The sequence below is a fragment of the Salmo salar genome, chromosome 09, assembly GCF_965601325.2.
Source record: "Salmo salar chromosome 09, fSalSal1, whole genome shotgun sequence".
NCBI classification, from domain to species: domain Eukaryota; kingdom Metazoa; phylum Chordata; class Actinopteri; order Salmoniformes; family Salmonidae; genus Salmo; species Salmo salar.
Window position 1 is genome coordinate 87,400,803 of NC_138299.1, and position 12,863 is coordinate 87,413,665.

A 12,863-nucleotide genomic window follows, 5' to 3' on the forward strand; every position below is an offset into this window, starting at 1 on the left:
TCTTGCTACCCAGAGCGTTCTCACAGTCATCCAGAACTGCTGGTGCTCTCGTGCATGCTTCAGTGTTTCTTGCCTTGAAGCGAGCATAAAAAGGCATTTAGCTCGCCTGCTAGGTTCGCATCACTGGGCAGCTCGCGTCTGGGTTTCCCTTTGTAGTCCGTAATAGTTTTCAAGCTCTGCCACATCCGACGAGCGTCAAAGTCGGTGTAGTAAGATTCAATATTAATCCTGTATTGACACTTTGCTTGTTTGATGGTTCGTCTGAGGGCATAGCAGGATTTCTTGTAAGCGTCCGGATTAGTGTCCCGCTCCTTCAAAGCGGCAGCTCTAGCCTTTAGCTCGATGCGGATGTTGCCTGTAATCCATGGCTTCTGGTTGGGATATGTACGTACGGTCACTGTGGGGACGACGTCGTCGATGCACTTATTGATGAAGCCGTTGACTGAGGTGGTGTACTCCTCAATGCCATTGGATGAATTGCAGAGTATATTCCAGTCTGTACTAGCAAAACAGTCCTTATAGCGTAGCATCCGCGTCATCTGATCACTTCCGTATTGAGCAAGTCACTGATACTTCCTGCTTTAGTTTTTGCTTGTAAGCAGGAATCAGGAGGATATAATTATTGTCAGATTTGCTAAATGGAGGGCGTTGGAGAGCTTTTTATGCATCTCTGTGGGTGGAGTAAAGGTGCTCTAGAGTTTTTTTGTTGTTTGTTTTTCCTCTGTTTGCACATGTGACATGCTGGTAAAAATGTGGTAAAACTGATTTAAGTTTGCCTGCATTAAAGTCCCCAGCCACTAGGAGCGCCGCTTCTGGATGAGCATTTTCTTGTTTGCTTATGGCCTGAGAGTTGGTTGAGTGCGGTATTACTGCCGGTATTGGTTAGTGGTGGTACATGGATGGCTACGAATAATATAGATGAGATCTCTCTTGGTAGATAATGTGGTCTACAGCTTATCATAAGGTACTCTACCTCAGGCGAGCAATACCTCGAGACTTCTTTAACATTAGACATTGCGCACCAGCTGTTATTTACAAAAAGACACACCCCCCCACCCCTCGTCTTACCAGACGTAGCCTCTTCTCTGTTCTGCCGGTGCATGGAAAATTACGGCAGCTCTATATTATCCATGTCGTCGGTCAGCCACGACTCTGTGAAACATAAGATATTATGTTTTTTTATGTCCCGTTGGTAGGATAATCATAGGTCATCAATTTTATTTTCCGATGATTGCATGTTTGCAAGTAGAACGGATGGCATTGGGAGTTTACTCGCTCGCCTACAGATTCTCAGAAGGCAGCCCGACCTGCGCCCTCTTTTCCTTAGTCTTTTCTTCACGCAAATGACAGGGATTTGGGCCTGTTCCCGGGAAAGCAGTATATCCTTGTCGGACTCGTTAAAGGAAAAAGCTTCTTCCAGTTCGTGGTGAGTAATCGCTGTTCTGATGTCCAGAAGTTATTTTCGGTCATAAGAGACGGTAGCAGCAACATTATGTACAAAATAAGTTACAAACAACGCAAAAACTAACAAAATAGCACAGTTGGTTAGGGGCATGTAAAACTTCAGCCATCCTTTTCGGCGCCATCTTTATCAGATCCAGATTCTAACCACATATGTATGTTATTTGCCACATCTGGTATAGACTTGACCATTATTAAAATCAATCATCTTAGACCTAAGAAGCATTTTGTTTATTTTTCTGTTTGCAGTGGCTATGACTTTGGCTATCTGATCAAGATTCTGTCCAACTCTAACCTGCCCGAAGAGGAAGTGGACTTCTTTGAGATCCTTCGCCTGTTCTTCCCCATCATATATGATGTCAAGTACCTCATGAAGAGCTGCAAAAACCTCAAGGTAACTTCAGCACATCATAACAGTTAAATAAAGTATTACTCAGCTTTGTATTCAATGAGTTTTCAGAGAGCTAACTAGGCCACAAGTCTTAATCGAAACCCTTTAAATGCATTATAGACATGGCCGGATGGCTAGATTAGCAGAATCTGTGAGTGACAGGGCGTGGTTTGATTAACAGGGTGGGCTACAGGAAGTGGCAGAACAGCTGGAGCTGGAGAGGATTGGCCCCCAGCACCAAGCTGGCTCAGACTCACTACTGACAGGCATGGCATTCTTCAAGATGAGAGAGGTACTCTGTCCATGTGTGTGTCCCAAATGGAACCCTATTCAATATACAGTACCAGTCAAAAGTTATGACACACCACCTACTCATTCAAGGGTTTTTATTTATTTTTTACTATTTTCTACATTGTAGAATAATTGTGAAGATGTCAAATATGAGAACACATATGGAGTCATGTAGTAACCAAAAAAGTGTTAAACAAATCAGAATATATTTTAAATTATTCAAAGTAGCCACCCTTTGACTTGATGACAGCTTTGCACACTCTTGTCATTCTCTCAACCAGCTTCATGAGGAATGCTTTTCCACCAGTCTTGAAGGAGTTCCCACATATGTTGAGCACTTGTTGGCTGCTTTTCCTTCACTCTGCGGTCCAACTCATCACAAACCATCTCAATTGGATCGAGGTCGGGTGATTGTGGAGGCCAGGTCATCTGATGCAGCACTCCATCACTCTCCTTCTTGGTCAAATAGGCCTTACACAGCCTGGAGGTGTGTTGGGTCATTGTCCTGTTGAAAAAGAAATGATAGTCCCACTAAGCGCAAACCAGATGGGATGGCGTATCACTGCATAATGCTGTGGTAGCCATGCTGGTTAAGTGTGCCTTTAATTATACATAATTCATTGACAGTGTCACCAGCAAAGCACCATCACACCTCAATGCTTCACGGTGGGAACCACACATGTGGAGTTCATCCGTTCACCTACTCTGCGTCTCGCAAAGACACGGCGGTTGGAACCAAAAATCTCAAATTTAGACTCATCAGACCAAAGGACAGATTTCCACCGGCCTAATGTCCATTGCTCTCCATGTCTCTTCTTCTTATTGATATTCTTAAGTACAGTGGCTTGCGAAACTATTCACCCCCCTAGGCATTTTTACTATTTTGTTGCCTTACAACCTGGAATTAAAATTGATTTTTTTGGGGGGGTTTGTATCATTTGATTTACACAACATGCTTAACACTTTGAAGATGCAAAATATTTTATTATTGTGAAACAAACAAGTAGTAAGATAAAGAAAACAGTACCTGAGCATGCGTAACTATTCACCCCCCCCAATGTCAATACTTTGTTGAGCCACCTTTTGCAGAAATTACAGCTGCAAGTCTCTTGGGGTATGCCTCTATAAGCTTGGCACATCCAGCTACTGGGATTTTTGCCCATTCTTCAAGGCAAAACTGCTCCAGCTCCTTCAAGTTGGAGGGGTTCCGCTGGTGTACAGCAATCTTTAAGTCATACCACAGATTCTCAATTGGATTGAGGTCTGGGCTTTGACTAGGCCATTCCAAGACATTTAATTGTTTCTCTTTAAACCACTTGAGTGTTGCTTTAGCAGTATGCTTAAGGTCATTGTCCTGCTGGAAGGTGAACCTCCGTCCAAATCTCTGGAAGACTGAAACAGGTTTCCCTCAAGAATTTCCCTGTATTTTGCGCCATCCATCATTCCTTTAATTCTGACCAGTTTCCCAGTCCCTGCCAATGAAAAACATCCCCACAGCATGATGCTGCCACCACCATGCTTCACTGTGGGGATGTTGTTTTCGGGTGATGAGAGGTGTTGGGTTTGCGCCAGACATACCATTTTCCTTGATGGCCAAAAAGCTACATTTGTCTCATCTGACCAGAGTACCTTCTTCCATATGTTTGGGGAGTCTCCCATGTGCCTTTTGGCAAACACCAAACGTGTTTGCTTATTTTTTTCTTTAAGTAATTGCTTTTTCCTGGCCACTCTTCCGTAAAGCCCAGCTCTGTGGAGTGTACGGCTTAAAGTGTTCCTATGGACAGATTCTCCGATCTCCACTGTGGAGCTTTGCAGCTCCTTCAGGGTTATCTTTGGTCTCTTTGTGGCCTCTCTGATTAATGACCTCCTTGCCTGGTCTGTGAGTTTTGGTGGGCGGACCTCTCTTGGCAGGTTTGTTGTGGTGCCATATTCTTTTCATGTTTAGTAATGGATTTAATGGTGCTCTGTGGGATGTTCCAAGTTTTTTATAACCCAACCCTGATCTGTACTTCTCCACAACTTTGTCCCTGACCTGTTTGGAGAGCTCCTTGGTCTTCATGGTGCTGCTTGCTTAGTGGTGTTGCAGACTCTGGGGCCTTTCAGAACAGGTGCGTGTATATATACTAAGATCATGTGACAGATCATGTGACACTTAGATTGCACACAGCTGGACTTTATTTAACTAATTATGTGACTTCTGAAGGTATTTGGTTGCATCAGATCTTATTTAGGGGCTTCATAGTAAAGGGTGGAATACATATGCACTCACCACTTCTACGTTTTAAATTTTTTGTAAATTAATTTTATGGAACAAGTAATTTTTTTTCACTTCACCAATTTGGACTATTTTGTGTATGTCCATTACATGAAATCCAAATAAAAATCAATTTAAATTACAGGTCGTAATGCAACAAAATAGTAAAAACGCCAAGGGGATGAATACGTTTGCAAGGTACTGTAGTGGTTTCTTTGCAGCAATTTCACCATGAAGGCCTGATTCATGCAGTCTCCTCTGAACAGCTGATGTTGAGATGTGTCTGTTACTGGAACTCTGAAGCATTTATTTGGGCTGCAATTTCTGAAGCTGGTAACGCAATTGAACTTATCCTCTGCAGCAGAGGTAACTCTGGGTCTTCCTTTCCTGTGGCGGTTCTCATGAGAGCCAGTTTCATCATTGCGCTTGATGGTTTTTGCGACTGCACTTGAAGAAATTGACTGACCATGTCTTAAAGTAATGATGGACTGTCATTTTTCTTTGCTTATTTGAGCTGTTCTTGCCATAATATTGACTTGGTCTTTTACCAAATAGGGCTAACTTCTGTATACCACCCCTACCTTGTCACAAAACAACTGGTTGGCTCAAACTTATTAAAAAGGAAAGAAATTTACTTTTTAACAAGGCACAACTGTTAATTGAAATGCATTCCAGGTGACTACCTCATGAAACTGGTTGAGAGAATGTCAAGTGTGCTAAGCTGTCATTTTATTTAACTAGGCAAGTCAGTTAAGAACAAATTCTTATTTACAATTTACCAAACGGCGTCCTGCCCCCTGGGATTAAAATAATTATAAATGTAATAAAAATACAGGACAAAACACACATCACGACAAGAGAGACAACACAACACTACATAGAGACCTAAGAAAATAACAACAGCATGGCAGCAACATAACATGGTAGCAGCACAAAACAAGGTACAAACATTATTGGGCACAAACAACAGTAAGAAGGGAGGGACTACTTTGAAGAATCTCAAATATAAAATATTTTGATTTGTTTAACACTTTTTTGGGGTTACTACATGATTCCATATGTGTTATTTCATAGTTTTGATGTCTTCACTATTATTCTTGGGAAAGGGGGATACCTAGTCAGTTGTACAACTGAAATGAGTTAACCCAACCCCTCTGAATCAGAGAGGTGCCGTAATTGAGATTGACGTCTTCGGCGCCCGGGGAACAGTGGGTTAACTGCCTTGCTCAGGGGCAACCTTTTGGTTACTGGCCCAACGCTCTAACCACTAGGCTACCTGCTGCCCCATTTCTACAATGTAGAAAATAGTAACAATAAAGGAAAACCCTTGAATGAGTTTGTGTGTCCAAACTTTTGAGCCCTGTGGGCCCAGATCAAAGTAGTGCCCTATAAAGGGAATAGGGTTGGTACTGAGATGTTTGTGTGAATGGATCATAGAACAGGGAGGTGACTCACAACTTGCATTTCTTCAAAGAGCCACCAGATGGTATTAAAGAGAGAAACATATACTACTTTCACTAACCACGTTTCCATCCACAGTTTTTATGGGAGTAAAGTCATACCGTATTAAAATAAAATCCTGACAGCTGTGATGGAAACAGGAAGTTTCGGTACAATTTTATAAATTCCGACAGATAATTTGTTCGTTTGATCTTAAGATCTTTTTGTTTCAGTAAAATTAATTATGCGAGAAGCGGTGGTGGAAACGCCTTTATGGGCAAATATTAATATATTAACCATCATATCAACGTAAACTTGGAGTCACGCGATGTGTGTGGTCCTCCCACTACAACTCCGGAAAGCATGCAGTTCATTACACGGAACCCAAACCGGCTGCGCGCGTGCGCTATCGTACATAAATGTATTTTGTCCACCTACACCAAACGCGATCACAACACGCAGGTTAAAATATCAAAACAAACTCTGAACCAATGACATTAATTTGGGGACAGGTCGAAAAAGCATTTAACATGTATGGCAATTTAGCTAGTTAGCCTGCACTTGCTAGCTAATTTGCACAAGGTCTTCTACTCCGACAATTAATCCACACATAAAACGGCCAAACGAATCGTTTCTAGTCATCTCTCCTCCTTCCAGGCTTTTTCATCTTTGAACTTATATGGTGATTGGCATCTACACTTTTACCATGACAACCGGCAAAACATTTCGTCTTTCAATCACCCACGTGGGTATAACCAATAAGGAGATGGCACGTGGGTACCTGCTTCTATAAACCAATGAGGAGATGGGAGTGGCAGGACTTGCAGCGCGATCTGCGTAAGAAATAGAAAGGAGTTATATTTTAGCCCTTGGCATCGCAGACGCTCGTTGGCGCGCGCGAGCAGTGTGGGTGCAATTTATTAAATAACATGGATTTCTAAATTTATTTTGCAACGCTCCTTGTCCGGTCTGGTCAGCATGTTAGGCTATAGATGAAATAACACAGGGTGGTGAAAATGCACGGTGATCTTGATGCTCTTTCCAATAAATATCTAGGGTCTGATTCTGGTGACATGATGATCGATGCTTGACTGCCGTTTGACAAATTAAAAATATTCTTGTTCTTATCCATAATAAGCCAGCAGTTGGCTTCAGCGCAGGTGCCAAGACCAAAGTAGGTACATTTAACACAGAGTTGAAAATGCGATGGGCACACATGAAACTTTAGATTTTTATTCGGTACATGAAAACTCAAGCGAAAAAGTGCATTCTATGTGCACAATGTCATCACTTTTTTTGTTGTTGCAACAAGTCTGTTTGGTGAAACACCACTGGTGGTAGAATGCGCATATTGTCTTTGTCATGCGAATATTCAACAATCTGCCGCCAATTGGGTGGAAACCTAGCTACAAACTAGTATACTTTTTCCTGTATCTGATGACATCACATATTTTCTTAGATGTTCTTTGAGGATCATATCGACGATGCAAAGTACTGTGGTCACTTGTACGGGCTGGGTTCAGGCTCTGCATACGTCCAGAACGGCACAGGGAACGCCTACGAGGAGGAAGCCAATAAACAGCTGTCATGACATCATCACTGGGATCTTTCTGGATGCTCTAGTCATTTACTACGACGATTGGAATAATGAAAGAACAAAAGCGCATATATATCATTTCGGAAGCTCTTTGTCATAAGCGCTTCTCACTTTAGGTGGTTGGTGAATTTGGTGGTTCAATAGTTCCTATCTCCAGACGTACCCAAGGTTTGTGTTTGTGCTTAAAATCATGTTTTTTCTATGAAAGCAGTTTAGAGGGGCTGGTTGGTTCATTTAGATTTCACATGAAGCGCTTGAAGAGAAAACAAGGGATTTTAGTTTTTCAAACATTTTCTGTAGAAATTTTGCACTTTAAAGCTCCTAACCAGATCCTTGATTTTATATGAAAAGCTACGTTTTTCTGGTATGCTCCTCTTTGTTGCCTTCTCTAAGTTCAATTTTTTTCACTTAACATCTGTCTTTATTATGAAAATAAGTATTTTTTTTTCACCAAACTTAGCCTTAATAGTAGCCACATTTTTTTTTATGTTATTTTAATATTTAATTTATTGTACTGGTTGGTTGTTTTCATGTGACGAGACCCCCCCCCCCCCCCCCCCCCCATATATGTAAAAACAAATATGCAATATAAGAGAGATTGTTTTTAAAGCTTTTGTAAATAAAGGCTTCAAACTTTTCTAACATATAATAACTTGATTTGAGTGAGTTTGAAATCTGTTTGAGTCATATTTTAAATGATATACCTTATAGGCTATTGAGACCGATATGGGAGAAAGGTACAAGAACATTCAATATCAATATAAACAGGCAGAATATGGCATCAATGTATTTATCTGATAAGGCATCACAGTACAGTACATAGCCTCACATGTTCATAAAGGTAATTAAAAAAATATAGATTGACAAGGTTTTGCATACATTTGAGCCATTTACCAAAAGGAAAACCAATGCTAACTGATGCTGATGACTCATTTCCAAACATAAAATGTAATTTAAAATGACCAAAGGAGTACAATCAGAACAGAACATTCACAAAGAATGGAACAGCTGGAGCAATCGCTGTATTATTTCTGCAGCACTTCCATATTTTAATGGAGTTGAATTGAGAATGCAGCAAACATTCTGAAACTGAGGCTTGGATTTGAAGATCATAGGCCAGTGTGTCAGGCCTCTGGAGAAAAACAGGATCTTTGGCTGGCAGTTTGACAATAAACAGCACTACAGGAATACTTGACATGGCAAGCACACTGACATATCAAAAAATAAGACTGATTGGTGATGTCTAAGAGCCAATGGTATGGCCAGAGGAACACAGGAATCCTTTCAAATCAAAGAATATCAATATAGCCCTTATTCAAATGATTATTATGCAACAGTGATTTTACCGCATTTCCAAGAGAGAGAAACTGGTATAATACATGGAACTATTTACTTTCTTATGTTTTGTTAGCATCCTGAGTATGAAGCATGCATCAGTTAATTGAAGGTTTTTTTCTTTTAATCACAACAGTTAATCTCTTCAATACTTCTTTCATGTTCAGTGCCATAAAAAGCCTAACACTGCATATCTCATCCAATAATCACACACACAAAGCAGCTTTTACTCTTAAAATATGTCTATACAATCATAGAATCAACATTCACTATCATACATCTTTGCGTGTTGGGTTAGGATTAAGTATTGGCAAATTTTAAAATGACATTCAAATGGAATATTTATACTGTTTCTGTCAATAATCACAAATACAAGTTAGTCATTCTAGTTTAGACATTACACAAGTAAAAATAGACTAATTTGAAGACAAAGTCCAAGATAATCAAATCATACAACAATAATTCAATGGTCCTTTACTAAAATAATATAGATGTACTGAACACATACAAATGTCGCTTCTTAGACCAACCACCTGTTTGTTATACAAAGTGAAAATAAAACACTTCTCATTCTATTCTTATGCTTTTCAGATCCAAACTTGCAAAAACACGGCAAGTAATTGGAATGCAACTTCAATCTTCCGAGGCCACAACTTGATCTCATACTCAATATTCAGCCTTCAGGAAACCAGTTTTCACCACGTTAAATTATTTCTTTAGAAACAATAACAATGTTTAGTTGGATTCAAATGTTACGTCTGTTTCCAATGATACTGGTGAGAGCAAAAACAACAGTAAACTATGCCCTTCTAAGCAACAATTAACTACAGCAGTGTGTTATGGTAAGAAAGATGACAGGTTATGGTGATATCACAACTGCACATTCTCATAGGCACGCTGAACACTGGGATCACCATAGACCTGTTGAAGGAAATAAGCATTATGTGATACATTAGAAATAAACCATATCGTTTTTACCTCAAGCTTTATGGATAATATTTTTAAAATATTGAGAAATTTTCAACTCACCTATGATTCCACGTACAAGGCGTCATTCCTCACCGTGGTTATGTTTCATTCTCTATGGCCATTGCTGGGTTACTTGTGCCTGAAAAACACAGCATGCATACAGTTAATACAGTTATTGGAGAATGGTCCAAGAATAATGATTTGTAGACAACATTTAAAAGTAAAAAACAGTGGACATAAATCTGGGGTTAGGGTCATGGCTAGGGTTAGGGTTGAAACGGGATGTAGACATGAAGCTAAGGTTAGGGTTGAACTGGGATCTGGACATGAAGCTAGAGTTAGGGTTGAACCAGGATCTGGACATGAAGCTAGAGTTAGGGTTGAACCAGGATCTGGACATGGAGTTAGGGTTGAACCAGGATCTGGACATGAAGCTAAGGTTAGGGTTGAACTGGGATCTGGACATGGAGTTAGGGTTGAACCAGGATCTGGACATGAAGCTAAGGTTAGGGTTGAACCAGGATCTGGACATGAAGCTAGAGTTAGGGTTGAACTGGGATCTGGACATGGAGTTAGGGTTGAACCAGGATCTGGACATGAAGCTAGAGTTAGGGTTGAACTGGGATCTGGACATGGAGTTGGGGTTGAACCAGGATCTGGACATGAAGCTAAGGTTAGGGTTGAACCAGGATCTGGACATGAAGCTAGAGTTAGGGTTGAACCGCGATCTGGACATGGAGTTAGGGTTGAACCAGGATCTGGACATGAAGCTAAGGTTAGGGTTGAACTGGGATCTGGACATGGAGTTAGGGTTGAACCAGGATCTGGACATGAAGCTAAGGTTAGGGTTGAATCGGGATCTGGACATGAAGATAAGGTTAGGGTGTGCTCGGCTCCCATCAGATATTTGAGCCTTCACCCCGTCTCTCTTTGTCCTCTGCTCCCCCATTCTCTGTCCAGGAGGGGGCGCTGTTCAGCAGTCGACTTTGGGACTCCCTCAGTGGTTTGGCTGGGAACTGGTGGCTCTCTCCAACAACACTGCACAACACAACACAGGACAAACCATTAGGCAGGATCAGTAGATGAATGGATTTCAATGGACTATGACTGTTAGAAAAGTACTCTAAAGTACTCTCTCACATCTGTATCCAAAAACCATCTTTATGGAAAAGGACCAAATGTATGAAGAGTGTAGGCAGGACAGTGATTTCCTGTGAGGGATGAATACTTACGTCTTGTTGGGAGGGGGGGGTTGTGTCCAGGAGATTAATACTTATGTATTGGGGGGGGGGGGGGGGGTGTCCAGGAGATTAAAACGTATGTATTGGGGGGGGGGTCCAGGAGATTAAAACACGTTTTGTTGGGAGGGGGGTTGTGTCCAGGAGATGAATACTTACGTCTTGTTGGGAGGGGGGTTGTGTCCAGGAGATGAATACTTACGTCTTGTTGGGAGGGGGGTTGTGTCCAGGAGATTAATACTTACGTCTTGTTGGGAGGGGGGTTGTGTCCAGGAGATTAATACTTACGTCTTGTTGGGAGGGGGGTTGTGTCCAGGAGATGAATACTTACGTCTTGTTGGGAGTGGGGTTGTGTCCAGGAGATGAATACTTACGTCTTGTTGGGAGGGGGGTTTTGTCCAGGAGATGAATACTTACGTCTTGTTGGGAGGGGGGTTGTGTCCAGGAGATGAATACTTACGTCTTGTTGGGAGGGGGGTTGTGTCCAGGAGAGGTGGGCTGCTCAGGATCCTGGTTCACCAGACAGGTTGGGAAGGAGCACCCATCACCCAGACTAAACACAAAACACAATCCCGTGTTTAAAAGTCTTCCTCTTCATCCTCCTAACAACTAACTAACCTCCTCTCACGCTTAGAAACATTGTCCCCTCATTGCCCCCATAGTTCACTACTGAGTTCAAGTTCTTTCTTCTCCCCTCCTCTCTGTCACTGTCAGCCCCAGAGTATAGTCCAGAGCCTTGCCAGACCTTTCTGTTTAGCTGAGAATGTCAGTGTTTTCACGGTGGGTTCAGTAAGAGTCGATAGCATGATATTTTATTTGCGAGCAGCATACCACCCTGCATCCCACTGCTGGCTTGCCTCTGAAGCTAAACAGGGTTGGTCCTGGATGGGAGACCAGATGCTGCTGGAAGTGGTGTGGAGGGCCAGTAGGGGGCACTCTTCCCTCTGGTCTAAGGAGATCCCAATGCCCCTGGGCAGTGATTGGGGACATTTCCCTGCATAGGGTGCCATTTTTCTGATGGGATGTTAAAACGGGTGTCCTGACTCTGATCACTAAAGATCACATGTCACTTATCGTAAGAGTAGACATGTTAACCCTGGTGTCCTGGCTAAATTCTGGCCCTAATACCATCATGGCCACCTAATCATCCACAGCTTCCAATTGGCTCATTCTTACCCAGGTCGTTGCTGTAAAAGATCATATGTTCTCAGTTAACTTATCTGGTAAAATAAGGGAATAAGTATATACCTGGAGTACACAGGAAATGGCCAGTATCTCATTTCATCACCGAAGACCTGGCGGAAGTTCTTACTGAGGCCCAGACTGAAGCCATTCTTATCTGCCCCATGACGGAACGCTGGCGCGCGGACCGCCTCTGAACAACAGAGTAGAATATGATCAGTGTTGAACCAAAACTGAGGAGAGATCTAGTTTGGCATCGTTTATAGAGAACATATGCAATCTAGATGTTTCATAGTTCAAAGGAAACTGAGAGAGGAACGTGATTGTTTTGTGGGCACTTATGCAACTCCTGAACCAATAGCAACACCTTCATGGATAAAAAACATTTTGAGACATCAGTTGTCAAATATCCTATTGGTGAAGAGATTGCTGAAAGAGTTTGATATTCTCAAAGGGTGGGGAGATTTGCAGTTTAAAAGCCTGCCACAACTGCAGACTAACATCCTTGACTCAATCTCACTGAACTGCCCTTGGTACAGCAAAAATGAAAATCAGCCATTTGTAATTTACTTTATGTAATGACAATGAGCCAAAGAGCCCGAGAACCCTGCTCTCTGAGGACAGATCTATGCCTTCAGGTCTGCTGGCTGTGCTGTGTTACTAGGTGTGACTGACCGTGTCCTCTAAAGGCCTGTCCAGCAGGGC

At 41.9% G+C, this 12,863-nt stretch overlaps 2 protein-coding genes across 7 annotated transcripts in view; one reads left to right on the forward strand and one right to left on the reverse strand.

The window, feature by feature from the left end:
- cnot7 (CCR4-NOT transcription complex, subunit 7) overlaps positions 1–12,863 on the forward strand; it is a 34,206-nt gene that overhangs the window by 4,351 nt on the left and 16,992 nt on the right. For 3 of the 5 annotated variants that reach the window (XM_082956021.1, XM_082956023.1, XM_082956022.1), the window contains 3 exons: positions 1,711–1,855; positions 2,034–2,144; positions 2,425–4,539. In XM_082956021.1, the coding sequence (XP_082812147.1) occupies positions 1,711–1,855; positions 2,034–2,144; positions 2,425–2,655 (487 nt within the window). In that variant the 3' untranslated portion in view covers positions 2,656–4,539. Of the gene's footprint in view, positions 1–1,710; positions 1,856–2,033; positions 2,145–2,424; positions 4,540–7,296; positions 8,003–12,863 lie in introns of those variants that run through there. The other 2 variants (XM_014212832.3, XM_014212834.3) reach the window with 2 other exon arrangements.
- zdhhc2 (zDHHC palmitoyltransferase 2) overlaps positions 8,211–12,863 on the reverse strand; it is a 38,893-nt gene continuing 34,240 nt past the window's right edge. For both annotated transcript variants that reach the window (XM_014212831.2, XM_014212830.2), the window contains 5 exons: positions 12,225–12,351; positions 11,437–11,529; positions 10,658–10,776; positions 9,799–9,877; positions 8,211–9,690 (listed from right to left, as the gene is read on the reverse strand). In XM_014212831.2, the coding sequence (XP_014068306.1) occupies positions 9,837–9,877; positions 10,658–10,776; positions 11,437–11,529; positions 12,225–12,351 (380 nt within the window). In that variant the 3' untranslated portion in view covers positions 8,211–9,690; positions 9,799–9,836. The remainder of the gene's footprint in view (positions 9,691–9,798; positions 9,878–10,657; positions 10,777–11,436; positions 11,530–12,224; positions 12,352–12,863) is intronic.